The 27,066-nt window shown below is 38.8% G+C and overlaps 2 protein-coding genes across 3 annotated transcripts in view; one reads left to right on the top strand and one right to left on the bottom strand.

Annotated features, from left to right (window-relative positions):
• LOC149192912 (ABC transporter G family member 39-like) overlaps positions 1-27,066 on the top strand; it is a 222,979-nt gene that overhangs the window by 140,763 nt on the left and 55,150 nt on the right. The window lies entirely within an intron of this gene.
• Positions 1,159-26,264, bottom strand: LOC149192913 (uncharacterized). Its single transcript, XM_089407155.1, has 4 exons — positions 26,207-26,264; positions 26,056-26,090; positions 25,876-25,959; positions 1,159-1,524 (listed from the first exon to the last, which is right to left on the bottom strand). Exons 1-4 carry the CDS (start codon positions 26,262-26,264, stop codon positions 1,159-1,161), a joined length of 543 nt encoding a protein of 180 aa, XP_089263281.1.

Here is a 27,066-nt window from a genome sequence, read left to right on the forward strand (position 1 = left end):
GGCTTATTATTGGCTCTATCAGAGCACCCTTGCCTCCTCGCTGGGTACCATACCTGTTATAATAGTTGTCATTGCCTATTTTCTTCCCCCACTTGGAAGCATTTTGAAAAACAGTTGATACGGAGGCTCCAACGGGAGACAGGCCTGTGAGTCTCTAAATGTCAACAACATGGATCGAGTATTCCTTGTCTAGCCATAGCGACCCTCCATGCATCTTGCTGATGAGGAATTTTGTGCATTGCATAGTTGCTCCTGTTGTGTTGAATATTGGAAGACTCCTTAAATTCAACAACATTGACCTTTGTAATCCCCTAAAGTATTCTGTATTTATTTTTGACTGGCTTATATAAGCTTTGATGACAGGTTCTGTGTATACCTCTCGCTTGAATGCTTGGAAACTAGAATGAATCCGAGAGGTCATTGTCTACAAGCACAACTTTATCATACTTGCCATAGAGATGCTCTTTCTTCGTAATTCTTGAATCTGGCTCAACGTCTGGAACAAAAATTATAGTCTTCGTCATTGCTGCAAAGTGACGGTGATACACAAAGAACACGGGGGGCTTGAACTTGGGCTGGGAATAGGGAAGTTAGATACAGACTCCAGACTGGGCAATTTGACCACCTCGGCTTTTGGTTCTGAGAAACTTATCGTTGCCATGCAAATTAAATAGAAAAGTCTGACACAACATTTTTTATTATACCACTTAACTAATTAATACGGTAAATTTCCCCACTCAGTCCCAACCGTAGCAGCAATGAAGACGGTTGAGCTGTACCTTACTCATATGACACAAAAACTATAAAAAGAGGGTGGAAATGATGGGTAATTATGGTGCTATGATGACAAACCCTTGGAAGTTGATAAACAGATCATGTCATGGATATTATGGGAAATATTTAGCCCAAATTCGAACTGACACAGGGAGTTATTATTTAAGTATTATGGATACGACAGCTGACACGTGTGACTCCCCGACCACAAGCAGTTGCAGCGGGGTGAAAATATTTCCGCAACTAAAAGAACTAACGAAATTTATTCTTGACGAACTTCGACTGGAACAATTGACCAACTAAATTAACTGACGCAAATGTTATACCACAAAGGACTGACTGATGCTACCTAAGCCTACCTACGATCCCCTTTCGGAGATCAAATCAATTTGGGGTAAAATTGTTCAAGCCATGGAAAGGTTTCACGCGTGCACCATTCACCCATCCAGGCAATAGGACTCCATCCAATTGTGCGATCTTGACAACTCTTGATTCTTTCACTTTCGCAACTATGAATGGCCCTAACCAATTCATTTTCAGATTCCCAGGATGCTTTAAGAACTTACTTTCATTTAGCAAAACATGTCCTCCAACTGTAAAAGATTTTTGTTTGATGTGTCTGTCATGCCACGCCTTTTGCCTCTGCTTTTCAATGGTTTGGTGGAAGTCTGCTAGAAACCTAGCTTCATCCAGCTCCCAAAATTCTTCTAACCGCTCTGGAATTGATTCATCTTTTGTCATGTGAGTGGCCTGCGCAATAAAAAGGTTGGGGATGGTAAACACAAAATGTACTACAGCTTCGCGGCTGTACACAAGTTGCAATGGCGTATACTTGTGCAAGTGCTTGACATTTGTACGATAAACCCATAGTGTAGCTGGCACCCATTCATCCCAATCACCTTGCTTGGCCGAGCATATCTTGGTGAGTCTCCTCTCTAATATTTTGTTAAAGGCTTCCACACTACCATTTGCTTGAGGGTGATATGGGTTGCTTTTATGGTGTATCGTGAATTTTTCAGTAGTGAAGCGACCGCCTCATTAATGAAGTGGCTACCCTTGTCACTGGTGAGGCTTCGGGGGCAACCAAATTGAGAGATGATGTTCTCAAAGATAAATCTGGCGGCAGTTTCTGCGGTGCAATCTTGAACTCGTGCAACTTCGACACATCTGGTAAGGTAATATTTGGCGATAATAATGTACCTGGTGTGTGAGTGTCATTTCAGTGGGTGGATAGGTCCCACAAAGTCGACGACACAATTTTCTAAGGCCTGGAGTGCTTGTACTGGTTACAAAGGAAGTTCATCTTGGTGTGATGGCTTCTCGATCCTCTGATAAATGCCACATCTCTTGGCATACTCCTTCACATCCCGAAAGAGTGTTGGCCACTACAGTCCCACCTGCAACACTTTCCTCGCAGTGGCCTTCTGCCCAACATGGCCACCCATAACTCCTGAGTGACATTCCTATAATACTTGTCTCTCTTGGTCAAGAGCACACATTTGCAATATTTGATCAAGGCCCAACTTGTATAGTTGTCCTGCGATCAACTGGTAATTTGCAGCACAAAACACCATGCGCCTTCATTGTGTTGTTGTGTATCCCTCCAAGCACTTACCTGTAGCGAGAAATATTGCAATGTCCTCCAAGTAGTCTGGTATGGCTTCAACTCGCAACAGGTCAGCATCAAACAACTAATCATCTAATGACCCCCAAGCTTCGCCTTACTCTAGCTGGGAAAGATGATCCGGGCCCACGTTTAGTCTTCCTGGTTTAATAATTACTTCAAATGTGAATTCTTGAAATAGCAGAAGCCATCTACAATTCCTTCCTTTAAGTATAGGCTTGTTCACTAAGTACTTAAGGGCAGAATGATTAGTGAAGAAATTGAATGGACCCCCCAGAAGATAGTGCTGAAACTTTTGTAGTAAAGACACCATCGCAAGCACTTCGTGCTCAGTCATGCTATAATTCTTCTATGTCGTGGATAATTTCCTGCTAGAAAAGTAAATGGGGTGATCAATATTCATCTCTGGGCTTAGCTAGGATGTCCCCAAAGGAATTACCCGATGCATCAATATGAACATGAAATTGCTTGTTCCAATCTAGATAAACCAAGATCGACTCACTCACCAGTTTTTCTTTCAGCACATTGAAAACAACTTCACATTCATACGACCATCTGAACCTTTGGCTTTCTTCAACAACTTTTCCAGGGGGCAGTGATCGAGGCATAGTTGTGGATAAAGGTCTTGTAGTATCTTGTGTGGCCAAAGGGTGGATCTCAACTGTTTAACACTTGTTGGCGGGGTCATGTTCAGGATCATTGCGACCTTAGCGAGATCTACACATACTTCCTCTTTGCAGACTATATGGCCAAGAAGCGTTCTGAAAGGGACAACGAATATGTTCTTTTTCAGGTTCAAAGAGATTTGCAGTTTCCTACAACGGTCAAACATCATTCAGAGCAGACTAGAATTCTTCTTTAGTAGATTGTAGATGGTCCAATCATCCATGTAAACCTCTAGAAACCTATGAATATAATCTCTGAAGACAACAATTACAATCCTTGAGAATATTGTTGGTGCATTCTTGAGTCCAAAAGGCATGACATGGTATGCATAAGATCCCCATTCAGTGGTGAATGTGGTTTTCTTTTTATCTTCTTCCGCAATCCGGACTTGGTGGTAACCAGAGAATCCATTTGTAAAGGAGTAGGCTTTGTTCCCCGTCACATTGTCTAGAACCTCATAACTAAAGGGGGTGGGGAAGGGACCATGAACACAGGCATTGTTCAGACTTTGGTAATCCACACAAACCCGAATTTATTTAGGGTCTTTTTTGCTCTATATCACAATTGGCTGACCCACTCAGCCTCGTCAACTTGAAAAATAAGCCCTGCTGCCAAAATCTTATCTATCTCCTTCTTCGCCTTCTCTTTGATCCTTGGGTTTAGCCTATACGACCGATGTTTTATTGATGTTTTATTGGCTTTGCATCCAGTTTAAGCGCAATCTTCATCTCCCCTAACTCCCCCTTAATCTCTTTTAGCTCTACAATGGACAAAGGGAACAATTCTTTGTATTCTCTTAGAAGATAAAATATTTCCTTAGTACTATGCTCATCCCAGTAAACTCCAATTAAGGCTAGCTTTAGCTTTCCTTTAGTGCCAATGTTATGTTCCCGCAACTTCAGAGGTAGTGTATGCGGACCATTGGTGACAGGCCCATCTTCAACACTCTGTTCTCCTTTAGTTTCCTTGAATGTCAGATGTCTTAATTCCTCCAAGTCATCCTCATCGGGCTCCCGATCTATCTTTCCACAAGGTACAGCTTCGTGGAATCTGGATTCATATATATGCTCAAAAGTTCTTTGGTCTATACATCCCTCCACTCACTGTCCAATTGTGAACAAACCTCTTTTGACAGTTTGCAAAGAGGTTGTCATTCTTTTGTCGCTATATGTGAAGGAAAAATCACTTATAAATTGAGCTGCCATACATTCCCAATCACAGATTTGTCTTCTCATCTCTTCTTTTATGTACCATGCCTTTGAAAATGTCCCCAGGGTGTGTACAAAGTTGTGCACCCATAGGTCCTCTGGAAGCCCTTCTCAAATCCATCTGGCCTTACAATCCTGTAAGTGTTGCCAAGGGTCATAACTCCATCGGTACTTAATAAAGTTCTGTGGATAGTCCTCTGGATACTCAAATCTAACCCTCATTGTTGTATTAATCTCCTGCCATACTCTGAGATGTTTGCGATGAGACCCCCATCATTTTGTTGGTGTCGCTTGTAGGGTGACATCCAGTAAGGGCACTCTGTGTTCTTCAGAAACAGTTGCATCAACTTCATTAAGAAAGTCAGTAACAGAACCCATGCCATTGAAAATAGGAAATTCTCGTACCTTAGTACCAATCCAATTGATATGATGGATCGTGGTATAGCGCCTAGTGTTGATCTCGTGTCTGCCCTGCTGCCAGTCCTCCCATGCAGCCTCAGATCCAACCTCCGAGCTCTGAATACTTGTCCAATTGATCGATCCTCCTGCTGTCGGATTGATATAATCCTCTCCTCTTCTCGTCGTCAGCTGGTATAGCCGATTCAACAACTCAGGTGCTTCTCTGTCACTTGTTTACTTAGTAAATCTTGGCCCTTGGTAGGGGTCCAGAGGCTTGATCACTCTAGTCCCTTCTACTTCAAAATCCTTTTTTAGATCAATTATCGCGTAATTATCAAAAGCCTAGTCTATTCCAAGTAATGTCGAGCAGGGCCTTTGTCCCCCATAATATCTATTACTTCAAAATCAGCATAATTTTTAACCCCTGCTATGTCAACTTCTACCTCGTCTAGTCTTCCAACCGAGAGTATGCATTATTGATTTGCCATACGTAACTGAATCGAAGAGAACACCAACTTAGGTCTTTCCAAGGCCTTCTAGGTTTTCCTTGGCAGTATATTCACATCTGAGCCTGGGTCTAACATTGTATCCTTAATCTGAAAACCTGTAATTTGAGCATTGATTTAGAACTCCCTCCTTGTTCTCCACTAATTCTTGCGCATCCTCTGGGAATGTATTTCAAGCAAATTAGCGGAAATGAATCCGTCCTCTACCATCCTATCCTTGACAACAAATTTAAGACTTTCCCACAACTATCCAAGCATCTAGTCATATTCATAATCTGCGGAAATAGCCTGAATCACTTCGTTATGGGTCAATTATTGAGTTGCGATAGGTTTGGGCTCTTGGATTTTGAAAATTCTTACTGTTCCCCTTGGGGCTTTCCACTCAGAGTCAATTTGTTGCTTCCTTGTAGTACTGCTTACGCTGATCAGAATTGTATGAATGCTTTGGTGAGGCCGGCTTTATAACTTTTCGTTGTTCGGCTTCCCCGCAGTCAGCTCTGATCTTCTTCCCTCCTTGGGTGACTATTTTAATGTTTGAAAGGGGAGCTACCTTAGGGACCCTTGGTTCAACATTGATTAAATTTTCTCCACTTTGGTGGTTGCATTCTTTCCATCTGGCAATCAGCTCTGTACAGTATTTTTTTGGATGTGTGTTGACCCTGCACTAGGAGCACCAGGGTCTTCTAGGTAGTGGGAAATCTCTTGCGACATGCCCCTATTGATCATAGTTGTAGCACCGAATTGGACCTCTGCCTCTTGTTCTTCCCCCACCTTGTTCCTCTACCTCCTCGTCCTCGAGGAGTCTCATTGATTCGATAGGAAGATCGATCCAATCGATCAGCTAAGGCGTCTAACGCTCTACATTGATCAGTATGGTGAGTTGGCGAAGCATAGAATTCACAAAATGTGTTGTTTGGAACATTGTAATATTTTTGCAGTATTGGACAGAGAAAAGGGAGATGCCCATACGTTTTGCATATTTCACAATACTCTATTGGTGCAACACTCTATTGGTTTGGAAATGCATGAAACTGAGTGCGTCGTGTATTTAGACCTTGCGTACCAATTTGCGCAACTCCAGAGGCAGGTAAATATGTGGACAACCCCGTTGACATGGAGGGAGTGCTCGGGCCTCACAACCTTGGGCACTATGTGGCATGATGCCCTTCGATATGGCAATTAGTACACCATACATGCGGTCGCGCAGGTCGCACTAGTGGCAAGTCCCTCAGCTTCTCCGTCAGGTCTACGATATGATGTTGTAGTCCCAAAATGGAGGGGTCATGGGAGGTTTCCCCCCTGATGCTCATGTGGGTGTCTGGCCATAGCCTCAATTCGAGTTGCTTGATCCAAAGTGTCTTGCATGATGTTGATCTTTTGTTGAGTCAATGGAATGCGAGTAAGTGGTAACAATGCTTTAATCAATCAATCTCGTTGATGATTGGGGTCAATCCGGTAGCTCAATGTACCAATCACATATTTAAACCTTTGCATTAGCTCCCATGAAGTCTCTCCTTCTCGTTGCTTGATTTCCCATAGCTCAGACAACCCCTGTTGGTTGGTCTGAGGGACCTTAACCTCCTAAACAAACTCCTGTCTCACTTCATCTACTCTTGGATTATGTTGTAAGGCAAACCATTTGATGGATCATCTCAATGCTCTTTCTCGAAGAGTGGTTTGAAATTCAATCAGCTTTGTAGCATCTGGAGTCTGGCGAGCCCTCCAGATAGCTTCACATATGTACTCGTGTTGCTCTACGTCCTTATTCTCCCTACCAGAGAACTCAGGATATCAGGTAAAGGATCTTGCCACGATTCATTAAAATTGTGGGATGAGTATAAATCCTTGAGAACCAAGTTGAGATGATCCTTGAAGACTTGTACTACTGTTACTATTTCTACTGCTAGTGATACCATCTTTGTAAGTAGCATGCACACTATGAACCTTTATAACTTTAATTAAATTGGACAAAAATTGATCAAGGTTGTGATAAAGTACCAGGGGAAGGTTGGGGGAGGTGCTACCTGAGCAGTTGGGCAGCGAATCGCTACTCATGGGGGACACATCACTCTCAGAAAACAATCTTCTTAGGGTGAAGTGCATGTCATCATCTAGGCCTTCCTCGAAGCTTATGAAGCCCATTCCATCTGACATTCCCATCTCTACTGGCAAGGTGGAGTCTCTACTACTCCTCTGATCCTTTGTCACAATAGTTGTCTTGCCCTCTCCTATTAGACTAGTCTTCACTCTAGCATTGTCCCCTCTACTCCCCAACTTCAGTTGACTTCTTTCTCTTTCCCATTCCTTTGGATTGCCAAACACCACTCCTGCTTGGTGTAGTTCTCTTCGTCTTCTATTAATCTCATGTAGAGCTCTCTCTTGCCATTCTTCATCTATTTGTGACAGGGAAAATTTTAAGAACCCCCCCTAAATTTATAAATATAATAAATGGGCGAATCTCCATGGTATATAGGAAAAATGGAAGGCGATTTTATCAATAATATAATATGTATATATAATTTTTTGGCGAATCTCTCACCAGGCATGGCGAATATTTTACTCAATTATAAAATCTTGTAAGATCTTGGCGAGTCTTTCACTAAATAATAAAACTTTGTAAAGTCCTAGTGAATCTTAGCATAGGCTACATGCTGGTTTAATTCCCCCATTTAAATAGGCTACATTCCAGGTGAATACCATGGGTCAATACCATGTGCCATTTTGCTGAATACCATGGGTCAATACCATGTGCCATTTTTATTTTCATTTTCTAATATTAGGGTTAATAATGGTTTTTTGCATGATATTAATAACAATCTAGTCCATAGTATTTGTCCCATAGTATTTTGGCCATAGGTTTCACCTTAATATAACCCATTTTTTGAGTGTTCGTAAATATAAGGTGACTTATGGAGTAAATATAAAAAAATATTTTATTTGTTTACCATACCTCTCGTTTATTTATATTTTTATTAATTTACCATACCTCTTTTACAAATATGGTATTTGGCCCATAGGATTCACTTAAATAAAACCTCTTTCTTGAGCCTTCATAAATAGAACGAGGGTTGTGGACTAAATATGAAAAGAGGTTTTATTTATTTACGATATGTCTCGTTTATTTATATTTTTATTTATTTACCATACCTTTTGAGTAAGTATAAAAAGACGTTTTATTTATTTACCATACCTCCACTTTACTTATATTTTTATTTGTTTACACCCTTACATGTATATAAGGTGACTTATGGAGTAAATATAAAAAATGTTTTATTTATTTACCATACCTCTCATTTATTTATATTTTTATTAATTTACCATACCTCTTTTATAAATATGGTATTTGGCCCATAAGATTCACTTAAATAAAACCTATTCTTGAAAATGGGCGAATGGATTCACTTAAATAAAACCTATTCTTGAAAATGGGCGAATGGATTCACTTAAATAAAACCTATTCTTGAAAATGGGCGAATGGAAGGTTGTAAGTCCTAATTTCAAGGGCTAAATTTACCTTTTTTACCCTCTCCCTTAAAATAAGGTGGGCTATTTGAGGTGATTTGTAAAAATGTACTATGATACAAAATATTCGCCCATTAAAAATTTAAAACCCCTTAATTTCGCCAAAGGGCGAACATTCGCCCCTAAAATTATCCTTGATTTGTGATCTCCTTCATGCCCTCAAATATCTAACCCTCCAGAAGTCATCTGCGTCCATTTCTTCAATATTTTCATCGCTCCCAATCAGGTAGCATCCCTCCCCTTAGGTCCTTCCTCTAGTATCGTCCTTTTAAGCTGCCATGGGTGGGTTCTATAACACCAACAAGTTTTCTTCCACCATACAAACCTTAACCCACAATGGAATTTCCCTCAACTGTCTTCCCCACAACCCTGAATTGAACATGGCCTCAGCCTTAGAGAAGGACTGGTGACCCTCCGCAACAAACTCAATAATGTATCCCTCTAATGTACTTTGCACCCAGAAATCTATAGCTCGCGTCAATTTCGTGTCAAGCCAATGTAGCTCAACAAAATTTGCTTGAGTCCAGGTACGAGGAGATCGGTTCTGTCAGTTGGTATTTCCCTTTCTTTGAAATCTCCACAACCAATTGTAGAGCTCCTCTAAGAACTTGCACTAGAACATCTCTTACTGATCACTTGCAGGTTCTGCATATAGGACTTCTTGCTTCAGTTGCTTCACACTTTGTCGATGAAGTTGGGCTTGTTGAGAGGCCAACCATTCTACTTGTTCATGCTCCCAATCTTGTAGCTCCTTCTTAAAGATCCTCGACAACATATTCCAAACCCCCTCGGATATTTTCAGGACCCGACAATGGAACCATTTGCTGGTAGAAAAATAATGGATAGGTTGAGACCTCAGGTTCAAGCACAAGGGCCAACAAAGGCTCCATCGTAGTCTAGCACAATGTCGGCATTTTCACCTTATTCAGGATGAATAAGGCATCTCACCTGAGGTGTGGCGCGACCTTAGATAGTTAAGGGGTTGTAATTCGGTATCAGAATGAAACACATGGAGGTTATCAATGCCAAATAAACCCCAAACTATATCAGTTAGAAACCCAATCATAACAGATCAAGCGCACAAAGAGAAGGAATATCATATAGGTACAAGCATATTTAAAATTTTGAAAAAGCCATCTAAGACCATACACAAAGGTACTCAAGTATCCCTATAATTCCTTATTCTATTAATTCCCGCAATAGTATTGTTGGAAATACTAAGAGGGGGGTGAATCAGTATTCCTTTTCAATTGTTACTTTTACAAGTTAGATCACTTATATTTAGAACACAAAATGAACAATAAGAATAAATGCTTTTATTAATTACTTCAATAAATCAAGTACAATATATGTAGGGCTCCAACCCTAGATGAAGACACTGATCTTCAATCTCCTAGGCTCCAACCTGTATTTGCCAAACACCAACATGGACTTCCAAGGCTCCAACCTTGTCAATTTTGAGGCACCAACCTCAAGGGCTCCAACCCTATATCTAGTTTAGGCTCCGACTTGGTTTCTTGAGGACTCTGATCCTCTAGGGCTCCAACCCTATCCTCCAAGGCACCAACCTTGTCTTTTCGAGGCTCCAACCTCTTGGGCTCCAACCCTTGCTTTACTTCGTTAAGATATATTTGGTTATACTTCACGGCTCCCAATGTCTTCTTCAACGAGACCTCTCAATCTTCATTTATCCCTTCACTTAGTCTCCATGTCACGTCATCAATGACAACCTTGATTTCTTAGAAGGTGTCATCATTTTTCTTCATCGTACCCAAGCAAATATCTTCAAGGTTACTCCATGAGGGCTTAAGCAAAGCATCATGTTTCCAATAGAATCTTCGAGACCAGCTTCTATAAGTCTTCCAAATATCTTCAAGTATCCTTCAAGGTGTCTTCAATAGGCAGCCCAAGTTCTGCACCTGCTTTGGCCTCTTCAAGGGATTCTTCAAGAACAAAGGCTTCCAAGCCTGCTTCAACTGGTTACCAAAATATCCCAAGGAGTTCTTCAAAGACTTGTTCACCACAGCTTGAGATCCTGTCCAAAATTGCCTTTCAAGTTTACTTTCCAAAGTCTGCTACAATAGTTGTTCTTCAATTATGCTCAAAGGGACTGCTCCAAGGATCTCCACGATCTTCAAAGCTCCAAAGTGTGATTTATAAGAATGTCTTCAAAAATAGTCCTCAATGTGCTTCAACAAGTGTGCTCTAGACCATCAATCTTCAATAGGTCTGCTTCAATACTATCTTTGAGATCTTCAAACCTATTCCAAGGAGTATAAGATGGGGCTGGCTTCAAGGTCTATTATACAATTTGTTCAGCAGTTCCTCTAGGTCTACTCTAGTAAGTATCTTCAGTGGTGGTTTTAAGAAGAAGACTTTAATACTGAGGTCTTTCTCCAAAGAGATACTTCCACAAGACTCTTAAGTCATCATTGTCCAAGACTTCACTTCTTCTCCACCAAGCACCTTCAACGTTCCTTAATGTCTACTATCCATCTAATGATTCACTATCCGAGGTCTTATAACTTGTTGATTGTGCTACTAATCGTAGTTCACAGTGCACAGGTGGTTTTTCCTTCAAGCAACTATATTCTAGCCTTCAAATACTTGCAGTTCAGACTTCCTTCACTGACTAGACTCCATGAAATAACTCAGCAAGCCTTATTCAACAAACAATGGCCATTGTGCACCTTTGTTGGTCTTCCGAGGTACCTTGGTCCTACTGGCCAAGTGTCTGAGGTTACTTCAGTCCTGTTTCTCAAGAGACTAAGGCTCTCGACCTCCTTTATGCTTTTGGCCTTCCCACAGAAACTCCTGCACAGGCCTGTGATATAGATAGAGTTTGAATTTTGTAGCTTAGCTTCCTTTTAGTCCTCCAAGTTGTCTAGTGACCGAGATGTGTTTTGGTTGCCTGTAGCTTTAAGCTGCCTGTGGTTTTGTGCAAGACATCTGACCTCTTAACACAAGACTGTCCTCAAAAACTTTTAAAATAATTTTCCCAACACAATATTTTCCTGCTCCTCGGCCTCCTATAGATATATCTGAAATTGTTGATCGAACTGATGGTTGAAATGAGAGATTTGAAGCCTTATATATACATGTTTTGTATCATAATGAACAATCATGTCTATTGGAGGAGAGGCCAACATGAATGTCTGAGTGTAGGTCGGCTAGATTCTAAAAAATATTATTTTTAAACTTGAAAATTCATTTTCTCATAAACTATTGGGAGTTTGCGGTTGCGTGAGGGCTCGTTGGAAAGAGGGAAGAGTTCTCTTCAAGATGGTGAAGGAGCCAATGTGATAGGATGTCTCCAAGGTGACATTTTTTTTTTGTGACAATTATTGAAATTTTTAGTGCAGACCATGGGATCACTGTTTTGGAATTTTTAGTGCAAACCTTGATTCTTCATGTATAAGGATATAGGGACTAGAATTTAAGGGCTTTTTCATAAGGGCTCCAAGGTAGACATCCAACCACCATCCATATCATCAAGTGTGTCCACATGAGGTCTTCCAACAACCATCCATATCATCATGAGGTTAAATATCTAGGATAGAGTTTAGAGTGTCTTCACATGAGCTCTTTATTAAGATAAGTATCCTTATTTCATTAAAGGCATGGTCACTATGAGTATCAATCAAAAATCACTTGTCATCATAAGCACATGATTGGTACATGATAGGCTTGTATAGGATATCATAATATAAACAAGGTTAGTTCAAGAACTTCTAGGGCATTATAATCAATAGGCATCTAGGTATTATGATCAATGGGTATCTAGGGCAACATCACGTATTACAAGAATTTTCCATCACAAACAATGCCATATTAACATCAATGACAACCTTGACCAATAGTCTCCCCCATTGTCATTGATGGCAATATTCTTGCCCTTCCAGCATTCTCTCCCCTTTTAACATCAATAGCAAACGAGGTGCCCAAGTACTCCCCCTATCACGTTGCTTCTTGTCAAGTTGCTCCCCTTGTCATGCTGCTCTTTCTTCTGGCAATGTGGTCCATGATAGATGTGTTTGCATTTCTTTATGTGATGAACCAACTCCCCCTGCCTGCCTCTAGTTCAAGAAATATTGCTTTCTTTGTGATCTAATGGAAAACATCTTCAACAATAGTCCATTAGATGAGTAAAATATTATGTTCTTCAATGGAGTTGCTCCAAGAGATGATCTATCGAAAGATGTTTGTCCATGTATGACTCATTCATGGATAGCTTCTGCAAGAATGATCACAAGCTCCCCCTAACTGTATGCATGGTCTCCTTTTATCATCAAACACTTGGGATATCACATATGCCAAGGATGTCTTCATCGAATCAACAACATGTGTTGTTGGTTGGTGTGTCTAAGAGACTTTCGAATCCAATTTTCTTCCTTCTCCATACTTGTGTAACTTTCTTCTCTGGCTTGGTCGTCATGGTTCTAGGTTTTTTAGGGACCCAAGTCAAGTTACAATCACGGGCCATATGTCCAATGTTATCGCAATTGAAGAACTCCATCTTGGTCATGAATGAGAAATCATGACTTCTTCTTGCAAAATTGCTTCTAGGAGATTGATGAGATCATTATATTTTTCTTTGTGATATGCCCTACAATATTTTGCCATGTGCCCAAAGTTTGTACAAGAATAGCAATAACCAAGAAATATACTTTGGTACCTTAGAGATGAAGATTTACTTGATGTACTTCTGAAGTCTTTTTGCCTTGGGATTCTTTGATGATATTCATTGCCTTTTGCATTCTTGACACCATTTGCAAGTCTTCTTGGAGTAGGATTTCTTCTAATGTTGTCTTGATTCTTCTCCTTGCCTTTGCTGGAACTAGGAGCATCAACAATTCTTCCAGGCTTCCTCATATCCTTGATGTTTGAAGCATTATCATTCTTGCTTGAGGATTCACCTATATAGCCAAGACCTGATTTATCAAGGGGATACCTTTGATGACTTAGGATGTCATCTACAATTTGAGAACTTTTCAAGTTCTTATTCAGCAAGTCAACTTCCTTTTTAAGAAATATAATTTCTTCCTTAATTTTCTTGCATTCTTCATCCTTCTTTGATAGAATGATCTTAATTTCTTCCTTCATCTTGGTTGCCTCACACATGATTGGCCCTTAAGAGAAGTGATGTATGATCTTAACATGGTGATGTCATCATCCTTTTCTTCTAGTTGGCATATCATGGTGTTTCTCTCCTTTTCTGCTTCATCAACTTGTCCTTCTATGAATGCCAAAGCTTCCATCGCCTTCTCAACTCCTTGTGCTTGTTTCATTGCTTCTTCTAGTTGAGATCTAAGGGAGGAGACCTCTTCCTTGTATTGACCAATCTCTGCTTCAAGTTTGTTCAAGCTCTTGAGTATTTCTTCAAGTTGGTTTGACAAAGTTTCTTCCCTTTTCTTTGCCTTATCCAATTGATTTGTCATGGATATGACTTCTTCATGATGCTTTCTTTTGTTTTGATGAAATTCCTCCTTAAGTTTGGTGAGCTCCTCATCTGTTTCTTGTAGTTGAAGCTTGAAAAGGTCAACTTCCTTCCTTGTCTTGTCCTATTCACCATCTTGCGCTTTCTTCTTAAGTTCCTCATTTTCCTTTTTCAAACTGTTAATCTCTTCCATGGCAGCCATAAGTTTAGTCAGGAGATCTTCTTCAAAGTATTATTTGCTTTCTTCTTCTTCTAGGTCTTCTTTAGCCTTGATGTCATCATTCTTATTTTCAGCGTCCTTGATGGAATCTAGATTTCCTTCTTGATTTCCATCATCTTCTTGACTAGTGGTCATGGTCAACGCTCCTTTTGAGTGACGATCATGAAGTTTATCCCATATACCCTCTGTTGACGAACATTTCTCCAAATTGGCCTTTATTGAATCTAGTAACCCATTCAAGTTTGCCTTCATCGCTTTTGCATTGTACTCCTTGGATTCTCCATTCATCATGTTATTAGTAATCACTGATTCCCATACTTCAACACCTTGAGCCATTAAGAAATTTCTCATTCTTACCTTCCATACATCAAAGTTTCCATTGAACAATGGAACCTTCCCAATTTGATTGTCTTCAGTTTTCACAATTGAGGAAGAGACATCTTTAGGAGGATTGGAGGCTTTCTTCCTTGGCTTCGCCATTTGTGTTCTAAGGATCAACCTTCAAGTTGTTAGGCTTGTGAGAAGGTACTAGCTCTGATACCAATTGTTGGAAATACTGAGAGGGGGGGTGAATCAGTATTCCTTTTCAATTGTTACTTTTACCAGTTAGATCACTTATATTTAGAACACAAAATGAACAACAAGAATAAATGCTTTTATTAATTTCTTCAATAAATCAAGTACAATATATGTAGGGCTCCAACCCTAGATGAAGACACCGATCTTTAATTCCCAAGGCTCCAACCTGTATTTTCCAAGCATCGACTTGGACTTCCAAGGCTCCAACCTTGTCGATTTTGAGGCACCAACCTCAAGGGCTCCAACCCTATATCTGGTTTAGGCTCCGACTTGGTTTCTTGAGGACTTCGATCCTCTAGGGCTCCAACCCTATCCTCCAAGGCACCAACCTTGTCTTTTCGAGGCTCCAACCCTTGCTTTACTTCGTTAAGATATATTTGGTTATACACCACGACTCCCAATGTCTTCTTCAACAGGCCCTGTCAATCTTCAGCTATCCCTTCACTTAGTCTCCACATCACGCCATCAATGACAACCTTGATTTCTTAGAAGGTGTCATCATTCCTCTTCATCGTACCGAAGCAAAGATCTTCAAGGTTACTCCATGAGTGCTTCAACAAAGCATCCTATTTCCAATAGTATCTCTGAGACCAGCTTCTATAAGTCTTCCAAATATCTTCAAGTATCCTTCAAGGTGTCTTCAATAGGCAGCGCAATTTATGCACCTGCTTTAGGCCTCTTCAAGGGATTCTTCAAGAACAAAGGCTTCCAAGCCTACTTCAATTGGTTACCAAAATATCCCAAGGAGTTCTTCAAAGACTTGTTCACAGCAGCTTGAAATCCTGTCCAAAATTTCCTTTCAAGTTTACTTTGCAAACTCTGCTACAATAGTTGTTCAAAGGGACTGCTCCAAGGATCTCCACGATCTTCAAAGCTCCAAAGTGTGATTTATAAGAATGTCTTCAAAAACTGTCCTCAATGTGCTTCAACAAGTGTGCTCTAGAACATCAGTCTTCAATAAGTCTGCGTCAATACTATCTTTGAGATCTTCAAACCTGTTCCAAGGAGTATAAGATGGGGTTGGCTTCAAGGTCTATTATACAATTCATTCAGCAGTTCCTCTAGGTATACTCCAGTAAGTATCTTCAATGGTGCTTTTAATAATAAGACTTTAATACTCAAGTCTTTCTCCAAAGAGATACTTCCACAAGGCTCTTAAGTCATCATTATCCAGGACTTCACTTCTTCTCCACCAAGCACCTTCAACGTTCCTTATTGTCTATTGTCCATCTAATGATTCACTATCCAAGGTCTTATAACTTGTTGATTGTGCTACTAATCCTAGTTCACAGCCCACGGGTGGTTTGTCCTTCAAGCAACTATATTCCAACCTTCAAATACTTGCAGTTCAGACTTCCTTCATTGACCAAACTCCATGAAATAACTCAACAAGCCTTCTTCAACAAACAACGACCATTGTGCACCTTTGTTGGTCTTTTGAGTTACCTTGGTCCTGCTGCCCAAGGGTCTGAGGTTACTTTGGTCCTGTCTCTCAAGAGACTGAGGCTCTCGGCCTCCTCTATGCCTTCGGCCTTCCCATAGGAACTCTTGCATAACCTTGTGATTAGATAGAGTTTGAATTTTGTAGCTTAGATGCCTTTTAGTCCTCCAAGTTGTATGTTGACCGAGTTGTGTTTTGGCTGCCTATATCTTTAAGTTGTCTGTGGTTTTGTGCAAGAAACCTGACCTCTTAACACAATATTGTCCTCAAAAACTTTTAAAAGAATTTTCCCAACGCAATATTTTCCTACTCCTTGACCTCCTGTAGATATCTTTGAAATTGTTGACCAAATTGATGGTTGAAATGAGAGATCCAAGGCCTTATATATACATGTTTTGTGTCATAATGAACAGTCATGTCTATTGGAGGAGAGGCCGACATGAATGTATGAGTGTAGGTCGGCTAGATTTTAAAAAATATTATTTTTAAACTTGAAAATTCATTTTCTCACAAACTATTGGGAGTTAGGGGTTGAGTGAGGGCTCGTTGGAAAGAGGAAATAATCCTCTTCAAGATGGTTAAGGAGCCAATGTGATAATATGCCTCCAAGGTGACATTTTTTTGTGACAGTTCTTGAAATTTTTAGTGCAGACCATGGGATGACTGTTTTGGAATTTTTAGTGCAGACTTTGATTTTTCATGTATAAGGATATAGGGACTAGAATTTAAGGGATTTTTCATAAGGGCTCCAAGGTAGACTTCCAAACACCATCCATATCATCAAGTGTGTCCACATGAGGTCTTCCAACCACCATCCATATCATCATGAGGTTAAATGTCTAGGATAGAGTTTAGAGTGTCTTCACATGAGTTCTTTATTAAGATAAGTATCCTTATTTCATTAAAGGCATGGTCACTAAGAGCATCAATCAAAGAGCACTTGTCATCATAGGCACATGATTGGTACATGATAGGCTTGTATAAGATATCATAATATAAACAAGGCTAGTTCAAGAACTTCAATGGCATTATGATCAATGGGCATCTAGGTATTATGATCAATGGGTATCTAGGGCAACATCACATATTACAAGAATTTTCCATCACAAACAATGCCATATTGACATCAATGACAACCCTGACCAACAAGTACAACATTTCATATAGCTCGAAAGCCTCATAGAAATAACAGGAAAACTAACATGATAGAGCAATACGTAAACAAGACAATAAGGAACAGAGCAAGCTCAAACGGCTCTGCAATAACATTTCAATATCCTCCCCATTTCTCCTCTTCTTCTCAGCCTCCCCCTGACCTTATTAAAATCCGCGCTAGCTTAGATTATTACCTTTCCCTCAGATTCTCCATCTTTTTCCTCTTTCGGTTGCCTTTGTTGCTTAGTTGCATCTGCTTCCTCGGCTGTCAACGTTCCTTTTAGCTTGGTTGTAGTTGTCTAAGTCAGTGTTTCTCTGGCTATCCTTCTGCAACTACTGGTCTTTGGTGGGTCCCTTCTTCTTTTCCAGTTGTCTCCTCCGCGACTTCCCAACGGTTATCTCTAGGAAAAATGTGGTCAACCTCCACATTTGTAAAAACTTGGTTCTCAAAACGAAGGACCCAACAACTCAGCATCAGACTTATTTTCTCTTAAGCAAAGCAAAACATATTTCTTATTGGAACTATTCATGTTCATGGCTTTATTGGCACTCAACAATGAAATATTTGACTTGCCTTTATATGTGTTTTTGATGAAAGATTTCTTATCCTTGATGAGGTGGTACTAGCTGGCTCTCTACATGAAGAATGCATCCCTCATATACAAGTAGGGACTTCCAAACATGACTTCACATACAACAAGTGGTACTATGTCCAATTCCACTCCATCACTATAATTAACACTTGTAACAAATTTTATCTTGGATTATCTTTTTTTACCTTGATCTCTACATCCTTTTCTACCTATTCCAATGGATATGGGCTAAGATGATCACAAACCTATCATTCAAGTTCATTGACTCTATATGCTGCTATGAGATTAACCTATGAACCTATTGTTCCTTGAGATGTTCTTGGCTACTTAGGAATTATGCCAAGGCATCTACAAAACCACTTTTGGGCTAAGCTAGCCATAGGACCAAAGGAGGTAGCCTTTGGCCATCGATAACATATGACTTCTTACTATCACTAAGTAGGGGTTGATTCATTAAGAACAAATGCTAGATATCAAGTATAAAAGAGTAGGATGTAAAGGTTGAAGGAAATATGACAACATGCTAGAATTAGAATATTCTAAATCTCTTAGACCATAGGCCTATCCATTAGGCATGGAGTCTCAAGTTCCATAGCACAATAGCTGAAAGAAATAAAGAAGAACAAAAATATTTGATTTCGCAATGAGAAAGACAATCCCTAATAGTCAAGATGATGAAAGATGGATTAATTGGGAATTTAAAATTGAATCTAACAAAGTGAAATGTAAGTTGGTCATAAACAATGAATTCAAAAGTTAGACATTTCTAAAATAATTTGCAGGTATTACCAATTAAGATGTAATTACATCCGTGAAATTAATGAAGATGTAATTATAGCATGGAAAGTAATACCAAATTGCTATCTTTAAAGTATTATAGTTTGTCTGCAAATTACAATATAGAAAAAGAATAGATGAAGGATTTAAAGAAGATTAATATAGAAAATTATAGAGAAATAGGGCTCTATTATCCATGAAATATGAATCTAATAACCAATTCCCTTGGATTTGAGAAGTTTATAATAACCCTAGGGGCTACATTACAAAGAAAACTCAATCCCTCGCTACTAAAAGATATCCCCCTTCTCTACAAATTCAATGTTAAAGCCCTTGAAAGAAATATGGCCTTCAGGAAAATAAATATTGTGATATACATTTATTATGAATGATCTAGGATCTTTTCTTCGTTGATGTTAGCAGAATTGCATAAGAGAGCATGTAAAACCATAAATGAGCCACTTTAAGAAGAAACAACACAAAGATATCATAAAGACAATGCACCAACGTTTGATAATGGAGTTCACCTGATGTGGGCTACGGCTTTATGCCCAACTTCAAAGTGGAGAGGCATCTTCATTCATCTCAACGAAAGAAAGGCAAGTACATGAACAAATACATCATTATACCTCACTTTTGGGAGTGATATGAAAATGGGTTGCTCAAATCCCAAATCTGACTGCACTAGTAAAATTCTTGCAAAATTATGAGTAAAATGAGTGTAAACTCTACTAGATTATGACATCGTCAACTCTTGACCCCTAAGAGAATCTTCAAGATTCCATAGTAGAATCTTTTGGGAATATTCTTAATAATATTCCAAGGAATATAGTCCTTGAAAAATGTGCCCATGTGAGGTTTCGCAGGCCGGTTCTATCACGACTCCACATTTTGCTCCTCTTGTCGGCCTTGCTTCGTTATTTGAATGAAAAGGGGCAAGTATATATATTATCGTGTCAATGGAATTTTCAAAAACCCCTAGGCTAATGGATTGGCTGGAATGTTTTTTTTAATACGTAGGTTTATTGGTTAGGTCCTGGTTGCAAGCCCCGCAAACCCATTTTAAATATAAAACAAAACTATTATATGAAAATTATCGGCACTTTTGACAAAACTGTCAATTTTTGTGGTCCTACCTTTTTAACCACAATTAAGTCTGTCACCAAGTTTATCCAACCATTGCAAATTTTAGCCCCCTAGAACAATTGAATTTGGTCAGACCGCCAATTTTGGCGAGGGTCTGAATTTGTTTGGCGCCAACTAAAACTTTATCCTTCAGCCAAGTTTGACTCTAGCTTTTACTAGGAATAAATTTTACATATGAACTCAGATTGAGGTATCATTTGTGCCATTGGGTTCCTTGCAATGAGATCTTTGATTTGATGATCATTTCGCGCAGAGCTTATATACTCCCCCATTTCTTGATTTGCATAACAAATGTCTTGGACATGCCACACTTTCCTTTCCTTCACCTTTATACTTCAGAACCAGAAAATGAAGCCAACACTTGTATCCATATGAAAATTTGTGGCTGCCAATGTATGTATCACAACTTGCAAGATTCCAAGCAAGACCTTACTTGCCAAGAGTTTATAAAACACTCATCATCAAGTTTTACACTAATTTACAACAGAACCCATATCTTTTGTTATCCAACTAAAGGCCAAAAATATCACTATGTTGCATACTCAAGTGATGTTATACACTTCATCACTTTTACAAGTTTGTGCCCATCATTGGTCCAAAACCTGCAATCTTGATAGTTGTGATCTTTATCTCATTGCCTGAATCAGATCCTGGGTCATGTTGCACTGTAGCGACAATTTTCTTCTTCCCTTTGCCACCATACTTCTTAGGCTTTAACTCTAGATGTAGTTTCCAACAATGCTCCTCATCATGCCCTTCTTTCTTGTAATAATAGAAAGAGGGTTTTTCTTCTTTTTTCTTTGTTGTCATTGTCTTCTTTGCATGGTCATCTTGTTCATGTTTTCCCTTGTTTTCAAGATGAACAGCTTTCACACTAGCTTAGATACCAACATGATCCGGGATATTTTCTTTGGTGATGTTAGCAGAATTGCATAAAAAAGCATGTAAAACCGTAAATGTGATTCTTTAAGAGAAAACAAGTTCCATTAGCCCTCTTGGTTCTATCGCAGTGCCACGTTCTGCTACGCCCGTCAGCTAAGTGCTCCTTCGTTGTTTGAATGAAATGGGGCAAGTATATATATTTTCATGTCGAAAGAGATTTAAAAGTCTAGTCCATTGGCAGACTGGCTGGCACAATTTCTTTAAGGCGTAGTTTTGTTGGACGGGTCACGGGTTCAAACCCCGCGAACCCTTTTTAAATATAAAACAAAACCGTTATATGAAAATTGTCGGCACTTTTGGCAGAACCACCAATTTTGGTGGTCCTATCATTTTTAACCACAAATAAGTCTGTTGCCAAGTTTATCTAACCGTCGTTAAGTTTAGCCCCTCTAAACCACCAAATTTCGCCGAACTACCAGTTTTGGCGAGGGTCCAAATTTGTCTGGCGCCAACTAAAACTATCTTTTTTCCAAGTTTGACTATAACTTCACTGGGAATAACTTTTGCATATGAACTCAGAATGAGGCGTCGTTTGCATCATTTGGATTCTTTGTGACAAGATCTTAAATTTGATGCTAGCTTTGCTAAGAGCTTAGGACATTGATTTTTAGGCCTTTTAGGATCCTCCTAGAGCAATGAACCTATCCAAGTCCCAAAATAAATGTTGCAGATCTGAAAACTACATACTTGAGTTTTCTTTCGTTTGATTCCATAGAAGTGAAAATGATTTATTCAACATACTTTTGCAGTCCATATAAGGGTTAAAACAACCATATCTATGAATCCTTATGCATTCTTACCAAAAATTTTGAATCGAGGATTGAAAACTTGAGATGACAAGGAATATGTAGGTTTTGCACAAATGTTGTGGGAAATCAGGGAAATTTAGTGGGGTCATTTTATGTTACAATAGAACCTTTGTAAAACAAAGCATCGATCTAGGTGTGACTTGGATCTTAATGTGAAAGAGTTTGGTCATTTTGTTCTCTTCTTGGTGATGAAGGCTATTCAAATTCACCTCTTTTTGCATTGATATGCTAACAATCTTCTCATCCACATAGTAGCTAATTTCAACTTGATTACTCAAATTTGTGGCTAGAAGATTCCTTTTTATGCGTACATCTTACAGTTCTTCGACTTCAACTATGGTTTTCCTCAATGTGATCATCAATGTTACAATGGTTGCTAGGATACTGGCATTAATGTACAATGGTTACTATATTGTTATCATTTTTGCAATTCCACTTCTTCTTCCCCTTGGAAGCTTCTCGATGCTCTTTTTTCTTTGAACCACTTGGATGCATTTTGTTTGGCTGATGCTTTCTAGATATTATGGCTACACACATGCCTCGTCTACTATCCTTGGCTTGAAAAACGTCACTTTATTTCGTAGATGGCTATGTAGAACCCATAGATACTTTAGGAGTATATCTAGTTTCTTTGGAGAGATACTCAACATGATGGCCCTATTTTTAAACTCAATGGTGTACTCATGTATAGTCTTCCCCTGCCTCTACCTGAAGTAGTGCCACTAGGTCCATTATACCTCTTCCTACCCAATCGGTTTAAAATTGGAACTCAATGAGGGTTTGAAATCCTTCTGCCTTATTACTTGTGGTTCACCCTCTAGCCCAAGAGTTTATGTATGACTTTCCCACCAAGTTAGAGCATGGCCTTGTAACTTTAATTTAGAAAATTATTTTTTTCCTCTTCATCTATATGGTGAATGTTGAACTAAACTTCTAGTTGGTGCAACCAATGAATGAATCGATCTCACCTTGATATGGCATTATGTCCACTTTCAGTTCCATCTTGAGTAGGGACTGTAAATGGTTAATGGCACTCAAACTCTGCTACGTTTTCTCGGTTCCTTCCTTGACAGCTTTTTTGTGTCTTCGTGATCCCCTGATTTTCTCTCCAATTTATCCTATGAGTTAGAACCTTCATCCTCTCTTAATAGTCCGATCTTGCATACTCAAGCCATTATGAGGAGGTTCATGTTGCAACTGATGTCGACGACTTGTGCTTCCATCATCACAAATATCTCGTCTATCAGATCATGAGTGTTATTGTGAACAAACTCATCAACAATAGCTAGGTTTCTACAAGTTTCTATTTAAATTGATTCCTAGATCCCTACAACTTTCCCCAAAATACTCCAAAGAAACCCACTCTAACACCAATTGTGGATGTTCCACTAGAACTATTCATCATGACATATCTAATAATATTACTAATTTTTTTACGTTAATTCCCTTTAGATCTTAATTTATTTATTTATTTCTTTATGCTTAATTGAATAAATTAGCTTAAATGCAAGAAATGTAAAATAAAAAGAAATATATGGCATCATCCACAATAGACAATTTTTTTCCCTACGAACCCCTTATAGGAGAAAACTTAGCTTAAATGTGAGGTTGCTCTGTTCTTTTTCCTCTAGTATTAAAATATGCAAGTACAAAGGAAGAGGTACTTTATTGAGACTTGTGGCCTACAAGATTGCTATGAAACTTTAACCATCTTTGTTATGTTATATGATTGCCCACTGAAGTTGCTTTGTTAAATTATGGAACAAAATACAATACAATAGAATGGAACCCCTACTCCTCCTGGAGGTCTAGTATTTAACATAGCTCGATACACAATTAGTAGTAAGATTTGACTCCCTCAACCCTAAAATAGAGTTATTATTTTGGACCTTTTAAATACTTTTTAAATTTCCACACATGGTTAGCCCCATATGCATGATTAATGGGGGCTCAATGGAGCATCCTGTCATACCAGGGTGATCAACACAGTAGGTCAACTTATGGGAGATATAACTTCTGCATATGAACTTAATTTGATTTGGTTATTGCATTATTGGAAAAGTCTCTAAGTGTAAAATCTAAACTTGTAACACAAGTAAGAGTATTTTATTGAAAGAAAAACATCATTTAATACCTCAAAATAATATCAAAAATTACTCTATGCAATGAGTGCTAAATGGACTATTCAAAAATCATGAGAAACTAGTTAGTTACGACTACCTCTCATGGAAATGGTCATAGATGAATGACTTACTTAACCCAGTTGAATCCCAAAAAATGATATTTAATATAAGGCACTGCAAAAACCCCCAATACTTAATATCAAAAAGTTCATATCTCAAAATAACCTTATAAATTGAATTTTTTTTTTTAAATTTAAAAACAAATATTGTAATAATCAAAATATATATATATATATATATATATATATTTAAAAACAAATATTATAACGATCCAATCTGAATTTTACACATTCTTAGGATTCCATACGTCACCTCTTGATGGATAATATAATATTAAATAGTGTGACCTTTGGAAAATTCATCATATCGTTTATCATTTATTAAGACAAATTGTAACACCCCTAGTTGCATAAAGATTACTAAGATCATTAAGTGAATGTTTTACTAAAAGACATTTTAAATGTTATTATATTTTGATGAGAAATATTAACTGATATAGGCTAAAGGGCCAAGAAATATAGATGGTAATTACCTAGATTATAGGTAGTAATACTTTAACAAAAATAAAACTGTTTTGTTTATTTAAAAGAAATGGTTGCCAAGAAACAATTACCCTCTGCCTCATAAGGGTAATATAGAGAGGGAAGAAGAGGAGAAAATGGTCCTAGAGCTGGGTGGAACAAACCAGTGGGAAATTTGCTCAATACAGTCGACCAAAGAGTACAAAGATGGTGGCTGGACAGGAGTCCTGAGGCCCATAGTACTGACTGTAACTAAATTAGATCCAGCGTAAAAGATAGAAGGTGCTCGAGGGAGAGTCTGGACGTGATTGCCAGACTCATGGCTCGGAGGAGAGACCTTTCGAATACATTTACATTACAGGTTTTTCAGATAACTGAGATAGAAAACTTTTAAGGAATTTATTGTTGAACTATAAATATTGTTGTGTAGAAAGAATATAAAAATGTAATGTACAGTAGCTATGCATATCTATTTTATAGGTTAACAGTGGCTGAACAGTAGCTATTAACATTTGAAGTATAGGTAATTACATAAGGTAGAAGCTAACTGTTGCATGAATATCCAGGGGGTGATTCGTTACCTAGTAAAGACAAGACAGTTACACCTATAGTTGAATTATATAACTATCGCATGAATGAAATAAAGATAAAGTCTAGAGTAATGTTAAGTGCAGAATACTGACATAAACCCCCCTTCTTGAACACATTCATTTGCTTATAATCTATCGTTGCAGCATTACAGCCTCTCGATAGAATATGTGAAGGCTATTACTATTAACGAAAAACAGAAAAGAGTAGCCATTAATCACCATAGTATGGTAGCATCAAAAGACGACATCATGAATAATCCACATATATATATATATATGTATATATATCAAACCCTGATAATGCTGTAGGAGTCTGTTATAGAAATTAACACAGTTAAATAATCTAGTCGCCTTCATATCAGGATGCCCTCATACAGTAAAGCAAATGAGAAACGCAGTAACTCTTTCCATAACTCAGTAAGCCAAAAAGATTACAGGAGTATACGGTTGTTTAAACATAATAGACAAGGAAAAGATTGAAGCCATCAGGACAGCCAAATTAACGACATTCTCGGCCTCCTCACAAACATAATGAAAATAGTCATTACAGTCATCCTTTAACATAAGCAGAAGAAGGCTCAAAGGCCTTTAAAACCATTACAAATTACATTTCAAAACTGGAGAAAAGTCAACAGCCGTAGCTGGTCGAACAACCTAGAAAAATACAGGTCAAGACAAACCGGCGCTTAATCAATACTACCCTACTGCGCCATCAAGGAAAACCCTCATCTTAAACCCTCAAATAACTTAATTTTGAACGGAAACCAAAGGCTTAGCTCCAACCTGAAAAACAATGTAAACGCCATAAGCTCTTATGAAATCAAGGGTCGCGGTCCCGAGCAATAAACTTTCCGGCAGATGGCATACCTGCGTTCAAAGAATATGAGTTAGTCACTGCTGGCAAAAGCAATAAATCTGTTATTCAATCATATAGACTTAACCGTAACCAAGATGGGTTCTTACCTGAGTTAAGGACACGGCCTCGACGAGTCGCCAACCTGCAAAGGCAGGATGAACATTCATAATCATAACCAAATTTAAACATAAGACCAAGCTAGAAAGACAAACCCTCCAAAAATGTGACTGGGTTCAAGCTTTCAACAAGAAAACTTGCTATATAATCTTAAAATCCCTGTTACAGACAGTGCTGTAAGCATTTTGCCTTCCTCCATGTCCAGAACTATATAAGTCTCCCCTGATCAGCGGCGAGAAAGCTTTAGGACAGGCATAAAGCAGTTACCCAAACTCACAACAGACTTCCAACCCCGGCAATCAAAGTTTCAGGTTGCAGAGTTGAAAGGTATACCTACTTTGACGAGTATATCGGCCTCCTCTATCATATCCTCTCACAGAGAACAAAAGCCAAAGCCCTCGCAGAGCAGCGCGACGCAGAGGAGCGACAACAACAATGAGACCTCAGGGTTTCAGCGCCAAGAGTTAGTTAGGTTAAACCCTAGCTCATCTCTACTGTCCGATGGCAAATGGAGAATCAATGACGGACAGCCACGACAGATGGCAGGATCAGACGGAGTTAACGTTCCACAGGATGGATGGCCGCCGCGTGGAGCTACGGACGAGGGCCCATACAATAGAGAAAGCCATGGAATTGTGTGCTTAGTTAACTAGGAGAATCCCCGGCCGGATCTCCCTACCTGTCAAATAAATTAACATTTAATCGCATTTAAGTTTTGTACACAGTGTCATGGCGTTGTATATTGCCGTGGATACGAACTCATTTATTATCATTGTATATAACGTTTAATAGTTGTGAGTCCATGGTTATATGCCGATTTTTTTTTTTATATTTTTATGGTTTTTCTAAAGTTTATATTAGAAATGAAGTTTAGATGTTACAAATGGTATCAGAGCTCAGGTTCGTACACTGAGACTCTTTGGGAACAACTATGTACTGGAACCTCGTGCTGGTGTTTTTTTTTGTGTTTTAACTAAATAAACTTATGTGTGAATACAAAG

The sequence above is a fragment of the Pinus tabuliformis genome, chromosome 2_2 (assembly GCF_031772625.1).
Source record: "Pinus tabuliformis cultivar Carrire ecotype Pingquan chromosome 2_2, CPIR1, whole genome shotgun sequence".
Taxonomy (NCBI): domain Eukaryota; kingdom Viridiplantae; phylum Streptophyta; class Pinopsida; order Pinales; family Pinaceae; genus Pinus; species Pinus tabuliformis.